The 11043-nt window shown below is 48.5% G+C and overlaps 1 protein-coding gene across 1 annotated transcript; it reads right to left on the bottom strand.

Moving 5' to 3' along the window:
* Positions 1 to 323: 323 nt before the first annotated feature.
* LOC122374748 (dehydrogenase/reductase SDR family protein 7-like) lies at positions 324 to 8223 on the bottom strand. The gene is made up of 6 exons (XM_043353685.1): positions 7956 to 8223; positions 6423 to 6566; positions 4140 to 4276; positions 3580 to 3747; positions 1544 to 1704; positions 324 to 1166 (listed from the first exon to the last, which is right to left on the bottom strand). Exons 1-6 carry the CDS (start codon positions 8145 to 8147, stop codon positions 961 to 963), a joined length of 1008 nt encoding a protein of 335 aa, XP_043209620.1. The 5' UTR covers positions 8148 to 8223; the 3' UTR covers positions 324 to 960.
* Between the last annotated feature and the right edge of the window lie 2820 nt (positions 8224 to 11043).

Raw genomic sequence — 11043 nt, 5'->3', positions numbered from 1 at the left:
TTACGACACGTCAGAGGTCATCCTAACGCTATCTTTTTTGCCTTTGCACGGCACAATTGATCTCTCACTCTTGATATCTTCTTCATATCTTGGTAGACTACTAGCGTCTTCCGACCCATGGCCCAGAGTCCAATCTCGTCCCGGGCTTCCTGAGCCAATGATTCATCCCTTCCCTACAAACTACTAGAGTTTTGTGTTTCTAACTCAACTGTGAATCATATCATGAAAAGCTGGGCAGGTACCAGACGTTGGTCCAATGTAGTTGCAGTGGTTTGCGATCTGCCCGGCTGTTAATGCCAAACTAGTACCAACAAACACCTCGCTTTGTGCTACGTAACTGTATATAAACAGAAAACCCAGGTAAATCACAGAATAAATACCCATAACAAGGAATAACAATGAGCAGATAACAGCTGCCCATTTCATACGCCATGGCCAAATGTAACAAATGACGAGCATTCGACTAGAGTATTTAACTGAGCCGACCCTTTCACTATAAGTGTACGCACCGAACGCACGAGCACACAAATACGTGTGTGTGTGTAAACAATTTCAGCGACGATCGATCGTGCAGCTGAGGGCTACCTATATGAACATCGGACACGTCTGAGGGCTCGAGCCCGTGAATCGTGAGCGCCATCCCTTCCTCTGCCTACCTTCTACACCTCCCCCATGAGCCCCACCCTTTCATATATTTGAGCTCCTCTTGATGGTCATTAAATCAGCGCTCTCTCTCTCTCTCTCTCTCTCTCTCTCTCTCTCTCTCTCTCTCTCTCTCTCTCTCTCTCTCTCTCTCTCTCTCTCTCTCTCTCTCTCTCTCTCTCTCTCTCTCTCTCCCCGCGCTTCCCACTCCTAAGCTCGTCTCATAACTTAGTACCCAGGCCCGCACTCGTTGTAACCATCTCACCAACGCCCCCTCCCCGATTCTATCCTAACCCCTCACCCTACCTTCCTCTACCCTCATCTACCGGGTCTACCGGTTCCGGCGCGGGCGCGCCTCTCCATCAGCCAAAAGAACACGCTCGGCACCAGATGCCTGAGGAGGACGGCCAGCCGGTCTTTGAGCGGCGATATCAGGGTTTCGGGTCGGTGGTGTAGCAGCGCGTCCAACACACGGTCGGCGGCCTCGTCGGTACTCATACCGGACGCAGTAGTGGCGTCCAGCTCTGAAAGAGGGGGAAGGGGGTGTCAAGTGTTGGAACTACCAGGGAGTGAGGGCTAGTTCTAACGCAGGCAGGCGGGGGATATGGGATATTACGTCATGAAATTAAAAATTCGAGTGTGCTGCAAGAACATAACACCCGATAAAATAAAATCCAGAAGGTAAATATGGTATATCAAAATGTGGTGCACTTTGGTAAACGGTACACCGACAACGAAAAATATGCAAAACCAACAGATATCAACCTTGTTTAGTTTACCATCCCTTGTCATACTTATATACCCTTTCCAGCGTATTTCCTCCAAGCTTAACCCACTAACACCACGCCCATTCCTACCGCATAGCAATCCTCCAAACCCCATCCCGCCATTCGTCTCTCACTGTTATAAGCGTCGCCGGTGGCGGTGACCGCGTTCCTGGAGAGTTCCGTTCGTATGTAGGATGGTGATACCACGGTCACCAGTACGCCTCTGTCGGCTACCTCTGCCCGCAATGAGTCACAGAACGCCTGCAGGGCGTGCTTGGACGCGGCGTAGGCCGACCTGTACGGCGGGGGGGGGGGGGCGTTAGGTGATTGAATCATACCATGTAAAGAGAAGAGAGGGCCGAGCCGTGAGATGCATGGTGAATGAGGAATGAGATAGAGGAGCATGATAATGATTATGGGTCTGAGTAGATAATTAATTAATTAATGTGTGCGAAATACAGGTACCAATGAACATATGATTACCCGTACTCGTATACATCGTTTGGCAGTGTAAGAAGAAATACTTTGTGCAGGTTACAATATGACTCACACCAAATCAAAATGCAGCTGACTTAAGCCTGAAACAGACTCTTTCCGCAGTCAGGAAATCGCATGCGAGAGCCTATTCAAATACATGGAAGCACGCTCGCATCAATCGCACGCACCTCCCGCAAGCGATTGATGCGAGAAGAATTACAATGTATTTGAATAGGCTCTCGCATGCGATTTCCTGAACGCGGAAAGAGTCTGTTTCAGCCTTTAAACAAAACGATAGATCACAGCATACCAGGGTTGGCATTTTTGCCGGCAAAAACTAGTTTATGCCATTTGCTGGTTTAAACCGGTTTTAACCGGCAAAAAGTGGCAAAAACTGGCAAAAACTAAGAAATATCACAATGCTATGCTTGGACATGAATTTGAACATGAAGCATTTGAAGGAGAATTCGGTGAAAGCTTTATGCTTTCAAACAGAAGTGACATTGACCATTGAAATGCTTCATGAGATGATGTTTTTCGTACTCCAGCGTAGATGGGTAGCCATACGACTTCCCATCGTACCCATCTACGCTGGAGTACGAAAAACATCATCTCACGCTCTCAGTCCCAGCGGATAAAAACAGCACCTAAGAATGAAATGCTTCATAACTCAAACATTTTCATGGGCTTTCCATAAGGAGCTAGTAAGATGCCTTTTGGGGTGACAAATGAGCCAGTGCAAGGGTGACTGGGTGAGTCCTGCACAATCAGAAGTGCGAAGGGGCATCTGCCACTGATATGCGCACGGCACCGCATGGCACCTTACTTACCGTGGCTGTCTTGCCCCACTCTCCCCTACATGGAAATATGTTCCGTTGTGGATGTCTACCGACATGCATAGACATTTTAAGCAGGGATAAGTAGTGAGGCAGCTTTAGAATGTTTAGTGCATCTATATAACTACCAGAAATGCATTTGTACATTTCAAATCCATTCCTAACTAGAAAAGTTGTAGGTTTGGCCATCTGAGTTTTAGCCAGTTTTTGCCAGTTCTTGCCACCAGGGTTTCTGCCAGCCGGTTTAAACCGGTTAAAACCACTGGCAAAAACCAGTTTTTGCCACCCCCTGCCAACCCTGCAGCATACAAAGGAAATGCTACATCCTAAGATACTGACAGAGACATTTCATGTTCCTCAGTTATCGTCGTACTGTACCCCCCCCCCCCCCATCGATAGGGAATGACGAGGAGGCCCCAAACACAGCCCAACATTGACACAAAACTCACCGATAGGGTATGGCGATCCGGCCCCAAACACAGCCCAACATTAACACAAAACTCTCACCGATAGGGTATGGCGATCCGGCCCCAAATACAGCCCAACATTGACACAAAACTCTCACCGATAGGGTATGGCGATCCGGCCCTGGACATAGCCCAACATTAACACAAAACTCTCACCGATAGGGTAATGGCGATCCGCCCCCAAACATAGCCCAACATTGACACAAGACTCTCACCGATAGGGTATGGCGATCCGGCCCTGGACATCGCCCAACATTGACACAATACTCTCACCGATAGGGTAATGGCGATCCGCCCCCAAACATAGCCCAACATTGACACAAAAATCTCACCGATAAGGAATGACGATCCGGCCCTGGACATCGCCCAACACTAACACAAAACTCTCACCGATAGGGTATGGCGATGCGGCCCTGGACGGAGCTGACGCAGAGCAGGTGACCGGCGCGCCGCTCCAACATGGAGGGTAGCAGCGTCTTCAGCACTGCCAGCTGACCCAGGTAGTTGACCTGCATCAGCTGGGCGTCCACCGACGGCGTCGTCTCGGACGCCTCGCCTCTGTCAGGGAGAGGGCGACGGGGGTGAGAGTGTTTTAGACACTTGAATGGTGTAGCTTCATTGGTTTTGTTTTTGTTTTGATGTTTTCATTTCAGTTGAGTCGTAATAATCACTGGGGCTTTTTCAAACTCGAGTATCATTAAAATCACACTACCCTTTGCTATAAAAATTGACCCAATATAGCATGCGCATTTGAAACCTACGCATATAAAACACCCAATGTTTTACCAAAACGAGAGCTTCGATCAGTTTCTTATTATAATTGTCCTCACTAAGCCGGCTGATTTGATCTTCGCTTTCGCTGATCACAAGCTCTGAGCCTTTGAGTCCCTTTTATATCTTACAAATGTCCCATTTACAAATAGTTACCGCGCGTCTGCGCCACCTCCTACCTGTAGCTGATTCCGGCGTTACTGATGAGAATGTCCACATGTCCGAACACGGCCAGAGCCGCCCGCGCCGCCTGCTGCGCTGACTGGGTTTGTGCCAGGTCCAGTTCCAGTACCACAGGCGGGTACACGGTGGCCCTCTGTACAGGGTACACAGTGTACCACAGGAGCAGTCAGTACAGTGTGCGCCAGGGACAGTACCACGGGCGGGTACACGGTGGCCCTCTGTACAGGGTACACAGTGTACCACAGGAGCAGTCAGTGTTACAGTGTGCGCAAGGGACAGTACCACGGACGGGTACACGGTGGCCCTCTGTACAGGGGACGGAGCGTCAGTCAGTGATACATCATTCAATGTTCAGACTACTGACCGGGAAACGGTCAGTAGTCAGAAACTTACCCACGTATTATGTAATTAATATATATGTAATTATATGTAATTAACGTCTGTGTCGAGAATTCTACTGACTCCGGGAGGACGACGCATTTGGCCACATGCGGTTCTCTCGGCTTTCAGCTTAAATTGGTTATGGCAAACCCTCCAATTTGGCTGGTTGGTTCGTGAATTATTCGCCAGGTCCTGCGCGTCATAGCTGGCCATAGACTTCCACTCACTCGACGTTCGATGATTTAGGCAGACAGAAAAAGTGACTAGAAAGTTGCCAGGATATTCTGTTCACGCAATGGACGCTGCGCCGGATAGTCGTGTAAAATGAATGCAGCTTGGCGAGTCTTTTTGATTGTTAATGCATCATCGACACGATAACGGCGGGATTAACGAGTCTACATCGCAAATAAAGTTGCACAATCAGCGACATGCCATAACGGAGCACCCGGAACTTGGCAAAAGCCAGCATTCTAGTTCTAGATAAAAGATGAAAATCATGTATGGCGAATGCGGTTAAAGGGACCCTCCCACCTTAACATTAGATTTGAGTTGAGATAGCCAAAATGGGGTCCCTGGCTCACAATTACCGGTTTCGGCACTCACAACATCGAGAAATGCCTTAAATCGGAAATATTGAATTTCAAAATTGCAGCATTTTGATTCAGAGGGGCTAATGCTTAGGAATACCCCTCTGAATGTGTGACGTCAGCGCAAATATCTAACGATTTTTAAATGTTTGACTAAAACGTTTTGTAGCACGCGGTGGTATATGCTATTTGCGCGCAACATCTGCCGCAAACGCCGCACTTCTAAAATAAAGTCGCTAGAAACAGCGAAGATCCCAACAAAAGTAAACAAAAGTAAAAGTCTAATATCTTGAAAACCGGTGAATATTTTTCGGTGAAATTTGGTAGATATTCGTTTTCGCTCTTTCTGAACCGAGCGACATCACTTTCATGCCAATTCATAAACTTTTTTGAAGGTGGGAGGGTCCCTTTAAAGGGACTATCCCACCTTCTAAAATGTTGTTAAAACCAGTTAAATTGTGCCCGACTTTATAGATTGGATGACCAGGAACACGGTTCTGGCATTTATTTTTCATTAAACATCTTAGGCTTCCCATATTCCAAACACAAACTTTCAAATATGTGACGTCACAGCCCAAAATTACCTCCTTCCCCAGGCCACATTACTGTCATAAAGCTGATTCTTTTTACTCTGTAGGCACCACAACAAAGTTCAGACCAAGTTTTAAGCGATTTTTCCACGAACAAACCCATTTAAATCAGAATGACTAAACGAGGTGACGTCACACTAACGGTCGCTCCATGTTGAAGATAGGGCCTTGTACAAGGCCCATTTTCAAATGAAGGGAACGAATTTCTTCAACACCAAGAGGCCGCGGGGGTTGCAACCTAGATAGATAGTGGTTTCTGAACCTCGCCGCAAACTTGGCTATCTCAACTCAAACCCCATGTTAAAGGTGGGATAGTCCCTCTAAGGTAAACTGTATGACGAATGATAAAAAAGATGAGTTATTACAAGGCCAATGTATCACACTAGGTCTGTGCATACAGGCTCTTCTATCTGTTAAGTTTAACTAAATAGTAAATTGGCTTGTGATGCTTCATTTCAAAAGCATTCATTATTCAAAAATAAATTGAGTGTCAGCATGCCCGGACTGAAAAAAAATCATCGACGATGGCTTTTTCGCGAATTTTATATTTCCAAACAATCCAAGTAAACCAACAATTGTCATGATTAAAATAATAAACTTGACTATCCATTATTCATCACTTCACCACCACCAATTTCCTCCCAATGTCACTCACCCCAATCAAGCACATTCGGATCCCATTTAGGGGTCCGCCCGCCGACCTCGCTGTAGCGGTACTCACCCTGTGTGCCATCATGACCTCCTGTTTGACCCTCTCCAGCTGGTCCACACGGCGGGAGAGCAGGATCAGCCGGCAGCCAGCCGCGTACAGTCGGTGGGCCAGCGCCTCGCCCAGGCCCGAGCTGGCGCCCGTCAGCACCACTACCTGCGGTAAGGGACGTGAGGGGAGGTGTAAAGTGGGCTTTAAGGATGGAGCATAAGGGCAGTGGAGTTCAGTGCAGGGGTTAGGAGTGGTGCTACAGGAGTTGGACGTTAGAGCAGGAAGTTTTTTTAAAATAAATTTATCTCGAATGTTTGAATGGACGGATTGACGGAGCCGGAGCCCACGCTAAGCAGAGCTTGTAACTTGCGTAGACCCTGATCCCTTCATTCGGATCGCGCAATTCCGGGTAAAGGGAGAATTTAGATGCCAAAGTTTAACGTGCCCTTCAAAGCCGGACACGGACTGTCCCACTCAACTGACTTCATTCAACTGGCTGCGGCTGCTCCCAACAACCGCAGACCATCCCCGTCAGGAGTCTCAAACATCGAGAGCTGGAGCGACTCTAACCCGGGCCCTCACTACCAGCCTCCAATGCTGTACCAACTGAACTACAGGACAGGAAGTGTTAGGGACGTGGGCTTTTTAGGTAGGGAAGGGATGGCAGTGTGCTTCAATGATAAGGGAAGGTATTTGTGTAGTGGGCTTGAGGGGTTAGGGGGGTATTACGGTCAGAAATTATGGCATGGGAGCCGGGAGGTCTTTAGGGCATGGAAGGCACCAGGGTCAGGTATGGCAGTATGGGAGGGATGAGGGTATGGGAGGCATAAGGGTGTGAAAATGAAAGGCATAATGGTAAGGGAGGCATATGGATATGGGGGGGGGGGGGTATCAGTGTGAAGGAATGTGTCAGGAAAAGCATAATGGTAAGGGAGGCATATGGATATTGGAGGTATCAGGGTGAAGGAAGGTGTCAGGAAAGGCATAATGGTAAGAGAGGCATATGGATATGGGGGTGGGAGGTATCAGGGTGAAGAAAGGTGTCAGCGACATATCAGTGGATTTCCGGAGCAGCTAGAAATGGCAGTGGTTCAAGGGTGGTTATAACATACATCGTATGTACACAGTGGCTTTGAAAAAAGTTCAGAATTCTGAACTTTTTTGAGATAATGCAATAATGCATGAGCAATATTGCTTGACATTTAATAATGCAATTTCCGCAGTGTGGCTCAGCGCATCCCTTTGCACTAGATCATGAGATGAACATGTTCTGGCATCTCCAAGGGCTTCGCATTCTCGCATTATCACAAAATCGCACAGAGAATCATGTAGTGTCCGTAGTGGAGCCTGGGCATAACAATAAGGCAAATAATTATGATCATTATCTGTTAGCATAGGTAGCCTGTTTGAGTTAGCTCAAGCTAGCTCTTTCAACCAATGAGTTGCAGTCGTAAAATGTGGAAACAAAATTAACCAAAACCAGCGAATAGTGATGGAACTTAAAACAGTCGAGCCAAAACTACAGACAAGAAAATACCACACTAATAAACTTACCTTGCCTTCCAATTCAAATATTCTCTTCCATTTATCCTTCATTCTAAGAGCATAAAGCCAAGCCATCCCCGATAGAACAAGGATGGCTTGAAACCAGCAGAATTTGCTAGACCTTGAGGCTAATATGCTCAGCACCATCGCGAGAAAAATAAAAATATAACCAGCGCGGCCCAGCATATGACACAAGCGCATAAACAGCTTGAGCTCCAAACCAAACAAAAATAATCACAGAAAACTCACAAGTGGGACGGTTCAAGTTCGTCAACTGATGCTCACCTTTGACCAAGTGCCAGATCGTGATTAGTGCTACCATATTAGGGAGAAAACTTTATCTGCCTTTTCCAATGTGAGTTTGGTAATTCAATTGAATTGCGATAATTGCGATGAGACCATCCGGATGGTTGCTTTACGTTACGTCTGTATCTGTAGCTGCTGGCTAAGGATTCGGAAAACTAAAAAGTTTTATTATGGTTACCAATATCCTAGGATTCATAATCCTACTTCGTCGAGGGGAGACGTGAGAGATTGGTGCCGGTGCCCCCGTCCCGACGGTTTTCTCGCGTTCGTTAGTGCTCGGAAGACGTTTAGACAGCGCTGAAAAGGGCATATGTAGGCAGGTGTCTGACCTTGGATTTAAACAGGATATTTTTATTCCAACTGTGTTTTAGGTCAAGGCTGGGCACTGAGCTGAAGCCCTAAGTGAGCCCCAGTGCCTGATAACTCGCGCCCCGCTGCACTGGTTTTTCGCCAATAACTTCTAAACGCGCTACACCAGTGACGTCACACTCTCAGAACCTTATCATACATCAATTTGACATGTTTCCTGAAAATTTTAGCGAAACCCGTCGGAAATATCTTGCAAAAAATGACGTTTTAGTGACGTCATGTTTAGAGGCGGGTGGCACTTGACTACGATGGTGGTCAGGGGTGTCGATTTTTCAAAATGGTTGGGGGTGCTCAACCCCTGCACCGGGTGAAAGATTGTAGCTTTGCCATGGGGCACAACCGTACCTACAAGGCATGGTTGTGTATCCCCATGAGGTACTGATAATCCCGGGATTTCCACTAATATTTCCCAAAGGTTGAACGTTCTTCAAAATCATTCTGCTCGTCCTAGTACTTGGCTACCTCATTACATAAACATCTTTCCGAAAAAAACGCGTACATTTGCCGGCAGCTCGGCAGCAGCCCCGACACCTCTGTAATAAGGTGACAGAAACCGATGACCGCGATTAGCACCGGTGCAGCAGCCCCTGCGGTCCGCAGGGGCGGACATTGCGCGGGAGGCAACGGTATAGCTACGAGGCTCTGGCGTTTATCAGACGATCACAATAATCGCTGAAAAAAATAACAGGTGATTGCAATTCGATATTTATGGGTTTACGATTTTCCTCAGTGGCGTAGCCAGGTGGGCCCGTGAGCCCCCCCCCCGCCCCATCAGGTTCAGGGGCCCATCGGATTATTCGGGCCTGAGGGGCACTGCGGCGCCAATTGGCCACTGAGGGTCCACGTTGGCTATATGTATTTGGACTCAGAAGGGCCCCACAGGGCTCGTAAGAACACCTCATGGGCCCAAAAGTACTAACATTAAGATCTCCATAAGGGCCCCAAGCCAGCCTCTGAGGGCCACTAGTGCCGGCCTCTGGGGGTCTTAACCGGCCTCTAGGGGGCCAGCTCTAGGAGCTGCACACCCGCCTGTAATGGCCCCACACCCATTTCTCTGAGGGCCCCTATAACGGCGACTGTGAGGGCCCTCACCGGCGCCCCTGAGCGCCACACCGGCGTCTCTGAGGGCCCCACACCCCTAACTCTGAGGCCCTATACCAATGCCTTTAAAAACCCTACATGGGCGGTTCTGAGGGCCCTTGACAGTTACCAGCGACCCTGACGGCCCCACACAGGTGACACGGAGGGTCCCAGCGGCGTCTGAGCGCACCATGCCAGTCTCTGAGAACCCCACAAGACTCCTGAAGGCACCGGTGACCTCTTGATATCTTCTTGTCGGCCTATGAAGGATCCGTTCCGTAACAGCAGTTCTGAGGGCCCAACGCGCGCCTGTGATGGCCCTAAACCAGTGTCTCTGAGAGCCCCCACACCGGCGCCTCCAGTCCGAGGGCCCCACATTGCCATATCTGAGGGCCCCACACTAGTGCCTCTTAAGGCCCTATATCGGCGGCTCTGAGGGCCCAACATCGTAGCTTCTGAAGGCCCCACAAGTGCGCATGTGACGGCCACCCTGCCACCGGTGACATTTGAAGGCCCCACACCGGCGACTCTGAGGGCCCCATCAGCGCCTGAGCCCGTTCCGGTCTCTAAAGATGACCCCACAGGGTTTCTGAAGGTACATACCACCGGCCTCTGATGACCCTTTGCCGGCCTCTGAGGGCCCGTCGCCGGTCTCTGGAGCCCCCTGCTGGCTTGTAAAGGGTACGCGCCAGCAGCTCTAAGGGTCCGACACCCGTGTACGACGGACCCACACCATCTTTGCAACTTAACGTTTTTTTTCGCCCTTCTTCTTAAATCTAAATTTTCTTTTCTTTACATCTTTATTTCATGCCTTGTAAATTGCGTACTTGTTTTATTTTTAGTAGTGAACTACTGCAGAACAATTATTTTCCTCAAGCAGAGTTATTGAGGGACAAAACCATTGGGGGTGCCCGGAAAACCATTGGGGGTGCTCATTTGAGCATTGGGGGTGCTGCAGCACCCCCAAAGGTATACAAATCGACACCCATGATGGTGGTCAGGTTTACCTCTTGATTAGTCCATTGGTGCGTTATAATGAACCACTCGCTCCACAGCACTGAACAGAAAAACAATTGAACGATCCATCCCTGCCTGTATTATTTTACATACCTGATAAGCAGAGTCTCAGGAGACTGCATAAGCGTAGCTTATCGTGCGTCCAGGCTCAGTTATCGCGGTTCCTCGTCAATAATTGCTTAGCTGTGTTCCCATCGTTGTCCGGCCATTAGCGATAATTATTATTGTTGATGTCATGGGCACGGGGTACCCTCATGACTGATGGGTCTCGATGCCTCTGTTATAATATGGGTTTGAAAATCGAATCGCATCATGACACTGACCT

This window comes from Amphibalanus amphitrite, unplaced genomic scaffold (genome assembly GCF_019059575.1).
Source record: "Amphibalanus amphitrite isolate SeventyFive unplaced genomic scaffold, NRLGWU_Aamphi_draft 001706F_arrow, whole genome shotgun sequence".
NCBI lineage: Eukaryota > Metazoa > Arthropoda > Thecostraca > Balanomorpha > Balanidae > Amphibalanus > Amphibalanus amphitrite.
This window is presented reverse-complemented; position numbering and strand designations above follow the sequence as displayed.